General features: G+C 39.6%; 1 protein-coding gene across 1 annotated transcript in view; it reads left to right on the top strand.

The window, feature by feature from the left end:
* Positions 1-18,718, top strand: part of CDH2 (cadherin 2) — a 237,457-nt gene that overhangs the window by 199,923 nt on the left and 18,816 nt on the right. The window contains exon 14 of the mRNA XM_056138030.1: positions 504-643. Coding sequence (XP_055994005.1) covers positions 504-643 — 140 coding nt within the window. The remainder of the gene's footprint in view (positions 1-503; positions 644-18,718) is intronic.

The raw sequence follows: 18,718 nt of genomic DNA, 5'->3' as shown, positions 1-18,718 counted from the left end.
AAATCATCTTGGCATACACCACTTTTTTTTTTTTGAGAAACGCTGTTTTTTTTTTTCTCATTTGGCAACTGTAATGATGACTGATCATCTTGAATGAAACAGCAATTTAATAACCTGTAATAATTTTATGTATACTCTGTGGGTTTGACTTTTAATTTACAAATCATTATATAAAAGGTATTCTGTTTTCTACCAAGGCAAAGTGAAATACAGAAATAGTTAATGTCCCACTTGCATCAGAGAAAACTCAGGACATTCTTCCAGTGAGTTCAGTTCCAGAAGAACTCAAATCTTCATACTCAAAATGCAGTGCTCTTACTAATGTCCTGTTTCTGTTCCTTTGTCCAAACACCAATAATCAAATAGATGCATTATAAGCTTTTGAACCACACACTGTAAATTCTTAGTGTTTAACGCTGTGACTAGGTAGGTCAAGTTTTTTAAATTATGATGTTCTAAATGTTTTGTGGGTTTTTTTCTTTTTTAATTTTTTTCCTATTTAGTCCTTGTTCTGATGTTTGTGGTTTGGATGAAACGTCGGGATAAAGAACGCCAGGCCAAGCAACTTTTAATTGATCCAGAAGATGATGTAAGAGATAACATTTTAAAATATGATGAAGAAGGTGGAGGAGAAGAAGACCAGGTGAGCAATATTTTAAAGCTTTTAAAATGAAACCTTACTGTACAATTTATATAGTAGAACAAATATCAATACATTCAATTTTGTAATGGCATTGTTTTTGCTCTGTCATCACATTATCAAACACTTGATGAATTCTTTCCAATGTGTCATGCACATTTCTTCTTGAAATTTTTTTTCAGGGTACCCAATGTCAGCATGTTTCTTTTACAAGAAAATATAAAATAAAGAGCCTCATCTTCAAACCTAATTCCAGCTGTATTTAAGAATAAAAAATATTTGTACTTTTTTTGAATGTCAAAAATATAAGAGAAGTAAAACTAGTTTCTACATAGATAGTAGCTATTTTATACATATGTCATAAAAAAACCTAAGCTATTAATTCCATATGAATTCATAAACAAATTCAGTATTTTAATTATTGGTCACATAGAGGTAGACAGAGCCCCCAAATTAACTTCCCTCAAGGGTTTTACATACTAGATAAATATTTGAAATTTGAAAGAATGTCTGCATCATCTTTGTATCCATATTATCTGTCTTGGTTCCTGCTTCATAGTAGTTGTTCAATAAATATCAGTGTCACTTCTGAATATAAAATTATGAGAGTTTTTGTCCAACAGTGTAGATAAGGAAATGCATTCTTCTTTGGCAGTGGACAACAATGAGGATAACAACACATGGAAAATAGGAAACTATGATCTTTCTCTTCTCAGAAGAAAAATTTTAGATGACATAAGTATTATTTATATGATCTGTATGACATACCATTCTTCTTGTATGACACACCATTCTTGTAAGGGCATTAAATGTTATCTCTTACATTTTTTAATCCTGTGGTATTATGATGTAAATATCTACACTTTTGTATTAGTAAATGGAACCTTAGTGGTTTTATTATACAGATTTGTATGACTAAGTTTGAATCCAGCTGTTTAATCTCACAGCCCTAATTAACTTCTCTGATAGTTTCTCTCCACACCATATTTGATGGGGTTCAGACAGCAAGCAACAAATCATAGAGGGAAATACATATATATATACACATATATATATACATATTTTTGTGTATATATATATATATTCAGACATATATACCAGCGTCCTCCTCCATCCCTCTCAGAGAGCCTGGAAAGCTGCAGAAAGTATCCCGCCCACACAGCAGAGCCTGGCTAGCTACCCGTGGCATATTCCATATGCCAAAAACAGTAACAATAACGGGTCTCATTCCCCTGATCCTGGAAGAGTCTCCAATACTCGTTGGGAAAGATGAGTAAGGAGGGGCTGCAAACATCTCAGGGCTGGGACAAATAGAGACATCACTGGCACCCGGAGTAAATTGATGAACAATGGGATGACAGTGATTCAGTAACACAGTGATAGTTTCTCTCAGTTATCTGGAAGATATCTATGCAGCCCACCAGCAATCATTATGACTTGTACTTGTTAGGTGATTCAATTAAGTAATTTCTACTGACCAATGTAAATTTCAGAAACAATAGGTTTAAAGAATTATTTGTATTGGATCATTATCTTCATATTTAAATATACTATCTCAAGTTTTGCATGTAGATATTAATGATAAGATTGTTAACTTGAAAGTAAAATTATGACATTTTTTCCTTTCTGTTCCTTACTCCTATGAAGAAACAATATATTACATTTTTGTTTTACAATGCACATCCACATGAAAACATACTGTGCTTAATCCCTGTGACAGCCCATTAGAGTTTTCAATTTGCTATATGCAGACAAGTTGCATGATTTGCTCGCAGAGTTTGTAACTGGCAGAGCCAGAACTCAACACTGCGTTTTCTGATTACAGAATTCCAGGGTTTATTTACAATACCTTAACTTTCTCCCTTATAAGAGACATGTATTTAAAATTTGAAAACTTGACTCATGTGTAAAGCTGTTTTGAATACTGACTAATTAAAGTGGCTCTATAAATATACCCTAGGGATTTTTGCTTATAAATGTCTTTAGATATTAAAATTCATGTTTAGCTTAATCCCTAATTAATCTATCCTTTCACTTTCCTGAGCTATGTTCAAGCAGATGTATATTGATCGCATTCTCTCATAAATCTACTTTTGGCATTTTTTTCTTGTCATTGAACAGGATTTTGTAGGCATAAAACTAAACCCAAGCCAATGAAGCTTCAGTAAAAATAGTAACAAGAAGAAGCTGAGTGGAAGTTGCTGAGGTTAGGAGAGCCAGAGACAAGAACCAAGATAATCCTCAGCATGTGGGGCTGGAACAGCACCTTGCATGTCACCTGGGCTGATTCTGTCTCCCATGCACCAGTTCCTTTAAGAAACTGGTTTTAGATGATTTTTAATGCTGTGATTTTTAGGAACATCTATCTTCCATTATTGACTTTATCCACTTAGGTTGATACTTGAGCTCAAATGGTGAGACTGACTTATTTGCAAGTTTAAAATCCCCATCATAAATCTTTAACCTCTTCTTTTCCTGACCTTTGAAATTATCTTCGCCACCCCACATAATCTCGTGGACACGAATTTGTTGCTTCCCACCCAATGTCCCAACAATGCAAAGATTATTTTTTTCTGGAGCTTTCTCTATATTGCCCTTTGTGGTTAATTTCTCTATTTATAACATGTCTCTTCCTGTGGCATCATTTTGCAGCCTCCGGGTACTTTGATGGAATTTTAGTCTCAATCAAGAGTCTCTGCCCATCTTCGATCCTCTGTTACAATTTCATTTGCAGTGCTCATTATAGAAAATGTGACAAAATTGCATAATGGGTCTTTTATTCACTCTAATTTTTACCTCATAAAAGCAAAATATGTAATAGAAGAATGCCACATCAGAGTTCTGTCTCCTCTACATCTAAAATGGCTCATGAAACACATCCATTGCCTCCAACACCTTAAGTTAGAAACATCACCTTCCTGCCAGAATCTGAGTGTGCCGTTTCTGGATTCTTATCCCTGCTACTATTTGGAAGTAGTCAGCTCCAAACTTCTTCCTTAACCTGACAACTCTGTGATCTTATATCCAACCTTTGGCATGTCCCCTCAGGTGCTAGTAAAGGGCTGTCAGAGGAGTTGTTGGTGGGTTCAGATCCCCTTTGGGTTGTGAATCCATCCAACCTATCCACCCATAACAGCTTCTGGCTCCTTGGAAGTCTGGGTCCTTTTTATTTCTACTTAATAACACAGTCCCTCTGTATTCAAAAGATGAAAGCACCCATGAGTATGCTTTCAAGAAAGAACTTGTATTCATATTTTTTTCCTCAGAACTTTATTTTTCTTCTTCTTGTACAGTCAGAACCTTACATTCTCTAAATTTTTCAAGAATGTGTAATTGTGACAGGGAATATAATCAGTGGTAGAGTACATGCCGCACATATATGAAACCCTGATTTTGATCATACACATACACATAACATCATACACACTTACACAGATTCTGTGATTTGGTGATTCCTGCCTTGCTCTTGGTACTATAATACAAATAACACCCTCATGACTTTCTGTATTTCATCTAGAATTGGAAGTCTTTTCAAAATTTGTAAACCTTACTCATAAAGAAAAAATATTTCTAGTACCCTAGAAGTTTGCATATACCCCCTGTAACATATGATAGTTGCAAAAAATTACCAGTTCTTTTTTGGTTCAGTTTATAGCTCCATAAATGGAGCTACCTGGTTTGGGATTATTTTTATGCTAATGAACATCACGTGGTCAAGTTTTTTTTTTTGGCTTACATTGCATAACATTGTCTGTGAGATTCATCCATGCTATTTGTAAGTTTTTTACGGTCATTACTATCTCATTATAAGCGTTAGCCACATTTTATGTATTCATTGTACTACACTGCACATGAATTCTGTTCAGTTAAGTCATGACAAGTAAAGCTTCTGTAAATATCCATTTGCATATGTTTGGGTGCAGTCCTATTTGTGTGTGCACAATGCTTAAATTTTTAGCTACCTCAGATACTTGTCTATGTTGCTTTAGTACAGTCCCTACCAGTTTCCCCATAATTATACCAGTCTGTACCTCCTTTCAGAACCACAGTGTATGAAAATGCCACCTGTGGTACATCGTTTCAGAACTTTCTTCTCCTCTTAAAACATTTAAGCCACTCTCATCAAATCAATATCATGATTTAATTCAAATATTTATGATAATCATTTTGATATCATCTATATGAAGTTTCTGTTCAGCTTGTTGGTCTATTTTCTATTTAGTTCTCTTTACCTTATTGTTTTAGGAGGTCCATATATATATTATGAATATCAATTCTTCCTCAGATATTCTGTAGATATGTTGCTCTTATTCTGTAACTTGCTACCTTATTATCTTAATGGTGTATTATAATGAGCAGAAGTTTTTAATTTTAATGAGACCCAGTTTATCAGATTTCCTATTATTTTAAGTGCATTGACATACTATTTGGAAAATTATTGTAATTCCCCCATGCCCAAATTCTCCATATTGTCCTTTTGAATCATATAATTTTATTTATAATCATAGTAAGTCTGTAATTCAATCTGTAATAGATTATTCTCATAAAAGATACAGGTTATATTTTTTATTTTTCTCTTTTGGAAATTCTGTACTGTTTACTACAGAGATAACCCTTCTCCACCTCATTGCAGTCACTCATTTGTCGCGGGCGGTCATCTAGGTGTGGGTCTCTGGATTGGTTTCTAGAGCCTTCACAGTACTATTCATTAATTTGTTTATTCTTGGGCCATCCCCACTTTGTTTTCATTGCTAACACTTTTTATTATATTTTCCTCTGTTTTCAATAAATTCTTCAGCATACTTCGTCAAAACCATTTTTGCATGTTTGGGTGGATTTCATCATTTTTTAAATGAAAATTATGTAGAACTCTATTTATTTTGTTTTGGGGCCATACCTTGCAGTGCTAAGGGCTTACTCCTGGCTCTGTACTCACTTCACTGGTGCTCAGAAAACTATCTGTGATCCTGGCAATCAAACCCAGATCAGTTGCATGCAGAGCAAGCACCCTACCTGCTATAATCTTCCGAGTCCCAATACCCTTACATCCTGACTGAAATAAGTATGTCCCCGTTTTCTAAATAATATATAATTATTATTCTGTCTTAAAACTGATTGCCAGTTTCTGAAAAGTAAGGTTTTATGAACTATACTTTCCATAACTCAACCTGACTTCCTTTTAGAATTTCTTTTCTCTAATATTCATTAGAATTTTAGCAATAGAATATGACTTATCCTTTAAAAACATAGCTTGCTTAGAAAATATTTTTTTGAAGAGTAGTCTTCAGTAGGGCTGGAGTGATAGCACAGTGGGTAGGGCATTTGCCTTGCATGTGGCCCACGCGGCCAACCTGAGTTTGATTCCTTCGCCCCTCTCAGACAGACCAGCAAGCTACTGAGAGTATCTCGCTCGCATGACAAAGCCTGGCAAGCTACCCATGATCTATTTGATATGCCAAACACAGTAACAACAAGTCTCACGATGGAGACGTTACTGGGCCCGCTCTAACGAATCCATGAACAAGGGGAGGACAGTGCTACAGTGCTACAGTCTTCTAGAATAAGATAGGTCCCATTATACATTATGTACAAGTTTGAGTGGGTTTTTATTACACATAACTGGTGTTTTATCGTGCATGCATGTAACCTCAAGATGTGCATGAAGACTATGCAGATATGATATGTCATAATCAGGCAATGACCTGCTTGGTGTCTCAGCTGCACAATCCCAAAGAATTGCCTGCTTTAAAGGCTGGCTGGTCTCAGAGGTCTGTGTAGGTGATTGTCGATTGGAGTTAATGGCCTTTATTACAGGCAAGAGCTGGTCTGCAGCAGCTGTTCTCAGGCTAGACACCCCAGCCCAAAGCTGGGTTCTTCTTAGCCAAGCTTCTCTTTCTTCCTGCCAAGAGAAAGTTTCCTTTAGGAGCTAACTGATTAGAAAGAAAACAAAGTAAAGCAGTCCTTTACAAGGGTAGTCATTATCTCCCCTGCAATTGATTAGCATCTCTATTTAAATTCTGTGCCAAATAAAGGTTGCCAGTTTCCTTAAGCAGCTAAGGGCTACATAAAAAAGAAAATCTCTTGTTTTGTGTAGAGTAGATAGCAGTGTTTGAGAGCTTCTGCTCTGGTTCAAATTCAGGAGACCTGCCTGGGCCTACACTGAAAGGAGGGATTTATTCTGCACAGGTGTGGTATTTCCTCTCCCTGCTCTCAGCTGCTGGAAGCCAGTGTTATTATAATGTTCAATCTCTTTTCAGAGGATAAGGTTTGTTCTTTATCTGCCTCTCTGCCATAATCAGCAGGACTTTGGGTTGTTATCAAGTCATGTTTAATTATCCTCATTAGTAAGTGTCCTTCAGTGCCCTTTTGCCTGGTGGGGCTGGTTGCAGATACTGTATTGCTTTTAATGATCTTTGCATCCAGTTCTTTCTGTCTCAGCATCACCAATGAAATCACAGCGAGTGTACAGTATAGCTATCTTTCACCACTCTGGAACCATCCTCTTCACTACCCAGGATAGGGAAGATACAGAAATTGTTTCCAGGGTGGCCAGAGCAATAGTGCATTAGGTAGGGTGTTCATCTTGCACCCAGCAGACTAGGTTCTATCCTCAACTCCACATATGGTCCCCGGAGCCCACCAGGAGTGATCTCTGAGCACGGAGCCAGGAGTAAGGCCTGCACACAGTCAGATGGACCCCTCCACCCCCAAATAAACCAAATGATCGTTTCCTTCTCTTTGTAGTCTAAACTTAGTTACCATTGCTCTTTTATTCAACAAAGACTGATTTAGTGCATGTTACATTTATACCACTCATGATTCTTATACTTCAAACAAACTGTCTAAATTCCATATTATACATCACTGATCAGGTATCACTGTCCTCCCGTTATTCATCGATTTGCTCGAGCGGGCCCAGTGATGTCTCCATTGGAGACTTGTTGTTACTGTGTTTGGCATATCAAATACATCACTGGTAGCTTTCCAGGCTCTGCCGTGCGGACAAGATACTCTCGGTAGCTTGATGGGCTCTCCGAGAGGGGCTGAGGAATCGAACTCTGGTCGGCCATGTTGGCTGCGTGCAAGGCAAATGCCCTACCACTGTGCTATCGCTCCATATTATATATATTCTCCTTAATAATGGCAGAGGATCTATTATTGTATCCTTTATACTATAGCGCCACTGGAGAGCCATTCTTTTGCTGACCTTCCCACACTGCAGCAAAGTCGGACACACCAGAAAGTCGTGAAGTGAGGGTTGGGTCCTAGTCTACCTGTGTGCAAAGATGGTGATTTTACCATATTGGAAACTATCCTTGGCCGAACTCAGAATCCACCAGGCAATTAAAAAGACTTTGACATATGAATTAATCCAAATATTGCCCCGCCTTTGGAATAGGCTCTAAGATATCCAGCAGCTTGCCCTACTCTTAAAGTTTCTATTTTCTGTTCCTGGGATTTTAGGCTGCCATGGGAAGTCTGGTCCTTGAGAGATGATGCTGCTGTTCATAAATGACAACCACCGACTAGTGGAATCCTTTGGGCTCTGATTGGAGCTTAAGAAAAACATGTCACCAACGAGGATTTCAGGCTTACTTATCTCTTCCTCAGGCAGAGTCAGTTCATTAAAGATCAAAGTGATCTTGTCAGAGCTAATGTGGACAAAAGTTGAAAGTGGCTCCTTTAAGACCCCTCCCCCGCCCCGCCCCCCCCCCCCCCCGCATCCATTTTTGTTTGATTCCCCTTGGATCTCTTGGCCTTTGTGTCTCTATATTTCCATGCAAAGAGTAGTAGGGCTGCATTTCAACTCGGTGGAAATCTCTGTGTTTCCATACAGAGAGCTGCTGAGTGTAGCACCACAAGTGTAGCACCACCATCTCAGACCCTTCAAACGAGGCTTGGTACCAGTTGTGCTCTGGTCTCCCACTCCAGGACCCTGAGATCACTGTGTCTTCTTAAACTTCGGAGACTTGCACTGTTTCTTCTGCCTAAGAGATCATTCACAGCTAGCAAAGAAAGCCCCAGGTTAGGATCCTAATAACTGAGACCACAGTGAGTTTCCCAAGTGGGCAATTCTATTCTTCCCCACCTCCCACCCCAGTGAGGGGCCACTGTAAAGGTTCAGGGATAGTAGTAGCCTTAGGGGTCATTGGGCGGTACTTTGAGTTTGTATCCTTATAGGAGTACAATGATTTTCCGGTAGATACTGAGTAATTTTTTTTCCTGAAAAGAGGGCAATATGCCCCCCTACTTTATGGGGGAGACCTGTCTGTAAGCTAAATTCTGTATCCCTTTAAAGTCACAGTTCATACTTGGAACATCTGTTTATATAAAGCCCTTGGCTGTATTTTGTTTGGCTAACAAAGATGATTTTTTTGTTTTTAATTTTGGATCCTACAGTCCTTTCAAACACTGGAAAGACCTAGAAACATAGCCTGCTTTCTGACAGAACAACAATTGTTGGAAACCAAAAATAGATTTCAATGTGTAGGAGGTACACAGTGCTCTGAAACTTTAGGATAGTTTTCTATAATACTGAGGTGTTTTTCTTTTTTTTTTAGGAGTGAATTAGCCACAAATATGTTTATGCATATGAATTAAAATAGACTAATGTGGGGCTGGAGCAATAGAACAGTGGGTAGGGTGTTTGCCCTGCATGCAACTGACCTGGGTTTGACTCCCAGAATCCCATATGGTCCCCTGAGCACCGCCAGGGGTAATTCCTGGGTACAAAGCCAGGAGTAACCCCTGTGCATCGCCGGGTGTGACCCAAAAAGCAAAAAAAATAAATAAAAATAAAATAGACTAATGTGTTGGGGAAACAACTCAGTGGTAGAACTTATGCCTTACCTGGTTTAATTGTCGGCATGGCTTCACAGTGAGATGGGGAGAGAGGGTGTCTGTCTGTTCTAATAAACTAAATTTTCAGCCACATAAGCCTATTTGAAATCATTTTCCAGCTGATATGCAGTAACTGAATTTCAGGTCATGGGAGTTGAAAATGGGGAGGGGAGACCCATCCCATTCACATTCATCCAGGGACCCAGAGTGCTGTCTGTGGCTTTTCTTTGCTCCCACGTGTGGCTTCCAGGGTCACTGTAACCATATGTATGTGCAATAAGTCCCTATATAACTCATTGATTTCTGTGGGGCAGTCCTGAAAGTGGCATATACAGCACTCTTACTGCTGCCTAAAAATAAGGATCACTGTGTTTGGCGACTAGTTGCAAGTTGGCCTTACCCAGGTTCCATCCTCAAGTTTACCTAACCTCTGCTGTAAAAAGAGTTTCACGGAATTGTAGAAAAGTTCTACGTACCTCAGGTAGATTGCTTGACCTCATGAATTGTTCTGATAACCCAGCTCTGCCAGAGAGAAGGGGAAAGTTTGTTCCCTTTTAGTAGTAGAATGATTTCCGGGGAGACACTGGGTAATTCTTTTTCTCTGAAAAGAGGGCAGTAGGCAAATTTGAAAGAAGGTCTTTCCTGACACAAAGAACATAGGGCATGCAACAGCCCTTGATAGTGGGAGATTGTATGGATCATTTGGGGGAAAAAAATAAAACGAGGAAGGGCAGTTCCCTGGAAATCATTCGCTGTCCTCCGAGGTTGTTGAGGTGTTTGTGATCATGGAAAGAATCTCACCTCATTTCAGGGCCAAGTCAGGAGCGCTTGCTTGGTCCTGGTTTTGAAAACACAAAAATCCTAGGTGCAATTCCTATACCTCCTTTGGGGTTTTGTTTGGGTTTTGCTTTTGTAAATTAGAGCGACATATGTGATTTATGCAGGCCAGTCTCAACATTTCTGTTCAGTGAGATCCACGGAATATGCATGACACAAGAAGCACCTTCATCAGGGGTCCTAGTGCTGACAGTGAAGAGGCAGCCATGTGACTGTCTGTGAGCACTTGGGATATGGCTTTGAGGAGAGGGCACTATAAAGGTTGGCAGTTTGGATTCACCTCTCGCTGGCACTCCACGGAGCATTTTAAACTGCAGTCAGACCCAGCTGCCTGTGTTTAGATGTCCATTTCTGTCTGCCTGTGTTTGGATGCTTATGTCACTTGAGTTCACATTATGTGTAGCTAATCCATAGCGTTCACCTGCCTAACTGCTTAGTTCCCAGAATGCATCTGAAGATTGAATCTCTCGGGGTTGATCCCAGTTTCAGCATGGTATACCTGCTCAGTGCCTCCTCTCACATCTGTGTTGGCCTCTGTTTTCAACTTCTGTGTTTATCCGCAGTCCTGACCTTCAGTTCTGTGAATGCAGGGACCTGTCATATTCATTTCTTGTTCTTGTATCTAGGTCACTCAGCACCTGGCAGGTACTCATGAAATGTTTGTGCATTGAGCCCTCTTCATGAATCTCTTAGTTTGCAAGTTTACATTACAGGATTAATGAGAACCCAGTACACCCCTAGCAACTTTGGGTACTTTTTTGAAATCTTTGCTGTCTCCAGGAAACGATGACAGCTTTCATAGATGCGAGTGTTCTTGACGCTGTTCTGTATGTTAGTCATTTGGGTGCCCTCTCAGTCTTCCTGCCTCATGGAGCAGTCCTGTGGCAAATACTGGCATTGATTCATTCTCCAAACCTGGTTGTATGTGACTTGTGAGACCAATTCTAAGCACTGTGCCGGAAGTCGGGTGACAAAAATTTGAACTTTTCAGTCTGGTCTGTAACAGTTATTAGAAGATAGTATTAGTGAAATTGGACACTTTTATTAGATGACACAGTTTATCAAATAATCACAAGTAACCTGACTTTGGAACTGGCAATGAATAAGTCCCAATTCACTAATTATCTATTTGTTGATACAAGTTGAGCTGAACATATCTTGGACATAAACAAAGTTTAAATCTTGGGATGCAATGTGAACAGACAAGTTATTGTTTTAAAAAAAATGGCCAGAGCATAGGATCTGGGCAATAAAAATTTAAAATCCAAGCTGAATGCCTAGAAATAGGACACACATCAAACCAACGACTTGGCATCAAACCAACCACTTCTTAACTCAAGGAATGTTTGCTTGTGCTGCGAAGTGGGAGAGGGAGTGGGGGAGCATTGGGTGTCAGAGAATTCCCTGCCAGTCTTCGCAAACAATTTGCACACATGGCAACTACGCTCAACCCTCTGACTCAAGCAGAAAGTAAAGCTAAGTAATTTAGCCATGGATGTTTGACTCTTTGGAATAATTGTTGCACAAAATCATTGTGCTGGATAAGCATACTAACAGATGGCTGAATCTGGACATAACTGTGGAGACCACTTTCAACATGTTAATTGTTGGCTAAAAGTACCCTGTTAATTATGTTTCCAGGTTATTTATCCACTTACTCCTACCTGCAAACACTAGCATATATTAATTATTGAGATAATGAGATTGATGTCACAGGAGGAAAGTTTCAGCTGGGACTGGGCTAGCAGGTTGCCATTCTCTGTTTTTGCATGCTTTTCTCATGTCATGTGACACAGTGAGTGTGAGCTACAGAAGCGTATACCCTGAACCACTCTGAGCCCATTTCCTATGGGGCATTAAATATTTTTATATGTACATATTGCTTGCTACATGACTTTTTATGTGTTATTCCTGCTACTTCTGGGATAAACACAATCTTTTTTGAATTCTATATCAATATTCTCCCTTTTTATAGTATGTTATGTTAAGAATAATTTTATGATTTTTGTTTTTTGTCTTAGAGGAGTAGAACGGTGTCAGTCTTGCATAGAAGTAACAGTGATAAGGATTTGAATGCTAAGTTTATGATCACACCATGCAAATTAAACTGGAAATAAAAGTGGTGGTTTTGTTTGTTTGCTTTTGTTTTGGAGGTTCAAACCCAGCATTGCTCAGCGCTTACCTCTGTCACTGCACTCAGGGACCCATTATTCCTGGCAGGACCCTGGGCAGCACAGAGAGTGCCAAGCATGTTATCTGGGTCAGACAATTTCAGGGCAAGGGCTTTACCTGCTGTACTGTCTCTTGGCCCTAAAAGTATTTTTATGGAGTATGCCAGAGCTCAAGTAATTGACCGAATTCATAAACTACCTGTTTTGTTGAAAATATATGCTTTTGACTGGAAAATGTGTGTTACAGATAGTTTCATTTTAAATCACAACACAGCAAAGTATTTTTTTTCTTTTTCTTATTGATTTTTGGTCCACGCCCAAGTCAACTGCCAGCTCAATGCTTAGGGATCACACCTGGTGGAGCTGAGGAAAAGCTCATGGCATTGATTGAAACTGTGGCCCCCAAATGGGCTTCCTGAATGTAAAACATGCACAATAGTCCTTTGAGTTCTTTATTCAGTCCTAGAATTGAGAGCTTGTGAGTCCCTAAAGCCTAAAATATTTGCTTTGACCTCGTCTATAAACAGATTTCATCATTAGTTCTTTCTCCAAAGATTGACTGTTTTCCAGATTATCACAGGAAATTTGTATAATCTGTCCAAAATCACCCAGCATGATATGGTGGAGAGAGAATTTAAATCCAGCTGCTCTGATTTCAGAATCCATCTTTTTCAGCTCACAAGACTATGCTCCCTTGCAGTATTGAGTTATTCATCAACTTAATAGAAAGCAAAGACTACATCTCTTTAAAAATTCCAAAATAATGTGACATAAATCATGAAATATTTTGATATTCTGTCACCAAATTCCCATCCAAATGTTGCTTTTTCTTTATTACATATTATTAGGTTTCCTCCAAAATAGAATAATAGGTTGCACTAAGATAGAATGACTTTGATCTCCTCTAAACTGGGACCAGTTTTACTTTTTGAAGGAGAAATAGGAGCTTGGAATGAGAATGTGCAACTGATGATCCACTTAGATAGCCGAATTTTTTTGTGTCTTGTCTACCAGAAGAAACAGTGCTGGGGGGGTGAGGTGAGGAGGAGGGGTGAAAAAACACGTTGATCTGTGCAAGGTTGTAATGGAAATATGGGAAATGACTAATATTAGAATATAGCTAGATTTCAGGTATCAAAGGGAAGCATTATCTTTCTGTGAGGGGAGTAAATCCTCAAGGCTGGGGCTCAGGAAAGCCCTGTTTGTCCAAGCCAGGAAGAAAAGCAGTTAGAGTGGAGGAAACACAGCCCCTGCAGTCGACCAGGCCTATTCTCAAAATGCTGGTTCTTCCAGGGATGGATGGGGCCTTCTGGGTTCAGATCTCTGCCTGGTGTAGGGTCTCAGCTCTCTGTTCCTGCCCCTGCCTAAACTTTCTCTGCTGCTCACTACCCCCCAAAAGCCCCACCCCAGCCCTCAAAGGATTACAGTGCTAACTAACTCTCAGCTAGTGGCAAGGGGCTTTAAAAACATCCATAGTCAGAGCTGCCACATTTCTGAATCCCTGGTACCCTGCGCCATCCTCAAAGGTCTGTGCACCAGGAATCCTCCATCAGCCTCTCTCCTATGCTCCTGACATCTTCATTTTCCATATCTTTGCAACAGTTTCTATTTTATACTATTTTCATCCCTTTAAATGTCTTTTTTTTTAAAAAGACTGGAGATTAAAAGTTCTATGAGGTCAGTAACTGAGCCTGTGTCCCGAGAGGGTATGAAGAAATGGTTTCTGGGCTCAACTCTGTATTTGTGGCATTTCTTTCCCAAAGAAGACGCTGTAATTTTACAATGGGAAATGAGTTGTAATAAAATTTCAACTGCCCCTCTTTCTAAAGCAGAGCTATAATTTTGTGCCAAAGAAGAGACTTTCAGCTCATTCATAATTCTGAAATCAGAATTTGAAAAGAAGCCCTGACAGGATAGCTTTAGCAGTTAGCCCCGGGAGCAGCTCCTCAATGGGGACTGGCTCCCTCCCCTGTGGGAAGCTGGGAAGCTGGTTCTGCAAAATGTATGTGCAAACACAAGAGAGGTCCTTCATCTGTCCTCATGTGATCTTATCTCTTTCAGGTTGATGATTCAAACCAGAAAGCTTTTAGCAAATCTTTTGTTTTGAGGGGCTTTAATAATCCATAGAATCTACTTAGTTTTCCACATCATTTTGCCTGTGTAGATAGTCACCATCATAACTATATTCCGCTGGGGAAGAAAATCAGGTCATAATGTAATTTACATAAAGCTTGCAAGGGTATTTGACTTTCTTGTCAGCAATTGTATGGTAATGTGTTGACACCTTATCGCTATTTTATTCAATTATTTTAATGCCAGGAGCTATAGAGTGCGAGATAATAATATTCTCTTCCCCTTTCCATTCCTTTTAGTGTCTGTCTGAGGGATTTTTTACTTGTGCCACAGTCAGCTTTTTTTTTCTAGAGACCCTTTTTTCTTTTCCTCCTTTAGAATTTTATCCATTTACTTTCCTGTTAGCAATTTTATTTCCCTCCATCACTTCATCTTGAAACAATAAAAATGTTATTCTTATCTATATGGAATTTTAAAGCTACTTGCCTTCACTACTCTAAAAGGAAATTTTTCCACTTGTACCAGCCCTTGCCTCAGAGATAGCAAAACCAGCTGTTGTGTTTCATCACTGGTTCTACCCAGTGGAGACAGATAAAGGCCTTTGAATTTTGCCTTTCCCTCCAGGTTGCTGGAGGCTTATTGGACCTAAGTCAGAGACACAAAAAAACCTTTCAACTAGGCTTGTTTTAACCAACAGTGTGAACAAGTGTGATCCTACTATGTAAACCTATCACAATAGTCCAAATTACACACACATGAACATGTGTACGCGCACACACACACACACACGCAACCTATACATGCATGCATGCAGTGACAGCAAGTTGTAGCATTCTGTGTTGCTGTAGTTCAGTTGTTTTGGCGGTCTCCATTTCATTCTTCCTCACTTAACTGTGTCCATGACCTTGAGCAACTAGCTCCCTAGCCTCTTTGAATGGTGATAATCTATGGAATGAACAGTTAGACCCAGTTCAAAGGATTGTTTGCTTGAAGTCTATTAGATACCACATGAGAAAACACCTAACATCAATCCTAAGAGCTAATGGGCACCAGGTAGAGGATGGTTTTCTTCTTTCACACTCTTGGAGCTGAAAATAGCATCTGGCACTCTGCAAGCGCTCCTTAAACACGTGTGAAATAGTAAATGAATGTTTTCATCACTCTAGCACAGATTTATTGTATGATATTTTTAGAGAGTCTATCAGAATGCAATATTCTGAAGTTTTTGCTTTGAATTCTAGAATTTCAGATCATACTGCTGCAGCATTTTATTTTATTTTATTTGAATATAATCAAATACCTTGAGGCAGATTTATTATGTCATTTTCTGAACCAGTTATAAATCACTGTACGTCTGTGGTGTTCAACAAGAAAGTTCAACAAGAACTAGAACTTCAGCTGCCAATTAACTCTGCTAATTTTTCTATCACTCTTAAAATATTTTAAATCATAGTTCCTAAAAATTATTCTGTTACTTTAAATGTTAGTATTTTAAAAGCCTAATCCATGCCTACCTCTGATAGTCATTGCCAAATAATATATTCTAAACATTAAGGTAAGGTTTTCCTTGACTTTAATTTGAAAATTAAATTTCTTTGGGAATTTTCCATTATAAAAACTTAAGGATATATGAAATCTTCAGATCCATGTTTTCTTTAGACAATTTTAGGAAGCAAATAGAGTGACATCTCAACAAGCACGTTATAATCTGTTCCCTGTATATATAAAAAGTATTTACATATAACATAATCTGTTAATGTGCAGTATAATGAATCTGTAAAAGTCTTATCCTATGGTTGGAGAGGTAGTACAGCAGATACTGGATTTGTCTTGCACAGAGATTAGCTGAGTTCAATCCTCAGCAGTGCATATGCTCTTTGAGCACTGTCAGGAACGATCCCTGAGTACATACCTAGGAGTAAGCCCTGACCAAAAACAAAAAATTAAAACAACCTCTCCTCCCTTAAAAAAGTCTGTTATTTAATCTCAACATATCTTATTGCTAAATAATTATTACTAGGACCTCCGTCTAGTTGCAATCTTTTTGTTTATGGAAAGTCATATATATGTGTGTATATGTATGTATGTGTATGTGAGTATGTATGTATGTGAGCACACACAAAAAAGTAAAAATTCTAAAATGAAAAAGGTGTTTGTAAAGATTTTTTAGGGATTATTTTCAAATGGAGGTGTTACAAATACGTCAAGTTAACATATAACACCCCATTACTTTCAGGTATAATGATATAATGCTTGCATACCTTGCTGAGTCATGACCATAATGTAATTAACATCTATCACCTTAAAAAGTTCAAAACAAAAAAAAACAAAACAAACTCATGCCTAGGTCAAAACAAAACTATCTTGGATTGCTAATTTGGTATTTTTATTATATATCTTTTTTTTTCTTTTTGGTCTTTGGCCACATTGGAGCCTACTCTCATTGCAGTGCTTAGAGCACACTCCCTGGTTGTTCTTGGGAGACCTTATAGTGCTGGAGATCTAGCCTGGCCTCCCCCTGCAATGCTTCTGCTCCAACCCCCTGAGCCATCTCCCCAGACCTAGCATTGCTTCCTTCTAGACTATAGAAATAAGACTGAATGCAACGACCTTGAGAATATTTTGGGTTTCTGTTATTTTCTTTATAATGCTCATCCTACATGTTGTAATTTGTGTGCTTAAGTACAACATTATGGGATTGCAAAGATGTGTAATTTAGAAGGCTCACATAAACTGACCCCTTATCAAAAGGCTTAAAATTGGAACCTCAGGTTAGGCCTGCTGCCATCAACTTCAGATGGAAGGCAGATCCTGTCCTTTCTCTGATGGAGCATGGATCCTCCCCTTTGCCCTGATGGAGGGCAGATCCTCCCCCTTTGCCCCAAGGATACAACCACTATCTTTCCTACCACCATCTTATTTTTATTTCTATTTTTTAATGAATCGCCATGAGACATTGTTACTTATAGACTTACAAGGGCTGGAGCCATAGCACAGCGGTAGGGCATTTGCCTTGCACGCAGCCAACATGGCCGACCCGAGTTCGATTCCGCCACCCCTCTCGGAGAGCCTGGCAAGCTACTGAGAGTATCTCGCCCACATGGCAGAGCCTGGCAAGCTACCCATGATGTATTCGATATGCCAAACACAGTAACAACAAAGTCTCCAGTGGAGACGTTACTGGGCCCGTCCGAGCAAATCGATGAACAACAGAAGGACAGTGACAGTGACAAACTTGCTTGATTACATTTCGGTCATACAATGTTTGGGTACCCATCCCTCCACCCCTGCCCCTTCTCCACCACCAAAGTTCCCAGTATCTCTCCCGTCAACCCCCTCCCCCCCCAACCTCCCACCTTCGTGGCAGGCATATTCTCTCTTACTCTCTCTCTCTCTCTCCTTCTGGGTGTTATGGTTTGCAATACAGGTATAAAGCGCCCATCATGTTTGATCCATAGTCTACTTTCAGCACACATCTACCATCCCGAGCAAACCCTCCGATCCTCATTTACTTACTGGTCCCTTCTCTATCCCAGCTTCCTTTTCCCCCAGCACATGAAATCAGCTTCCAAGCCGTGGAGCAATCCTCCTGGACATAGAATGACTGAATTCATTTGTGGAACATAAAGTGACATAATAGGTGACTAACACCTAAGGATAGTAGAGATAAGAGCCATCTGATTTTTTATATCAGTTGGGAAGGAGAAACTATCCCAGGCCCTACCCTGTGTTTTTGTTTTTGTTTTCACTCAGTGTCCCCAAAGCAGTGCTCAGAGGCTTGCATACCCAACTGGCAGTTCTCAGCCAGTCTGGCTGCTCAGTGTGCTGGGAATTACACAGACCCTTCACTGGGGCTTGAGGCCTTGTGTGCTGTACCCTGTGGTGCTCAAAACACCACGCGCTGTCAGGGATTGAACTCGGCTCAGACACTTGAAAAAGCAGGTGCCTTAAGCCCTGTGCTATCTCTCCTGGACATAACCCATTGTATAAAATCTTTGAGGGCGGCCAGAGGGAAAGCCCCAACGTCTCTTCCCCAGCCTCCTGCATTCAGGATGGGCCCGGGCTTCTTGCCCAGCTAAGGGGGCCTGGGCCCATATGGGGCAAACGGCAGACGAAACAAGGGCCAAGCCAGTTGATTGATCAGATGCCACTTATT

Source organism: Sorex fumeus, unplaced genomic scaffold (assembly GCF_029834395.1).
Source record: "Sorex fumeus unplaced genomic scaffold, SorFum_2.1 ptg000128l, whole genome shotgun sequence".
Classification (NCBI taxonomy): Eukaryota; Metazoa; Chordata; class Mammalia; order Eulipotyphla; family Soricidae; genus Sorex; species Sorex fumeus.
This window is presented reverse-complemented; position numbering and strand designations above follow the sequence as displayed.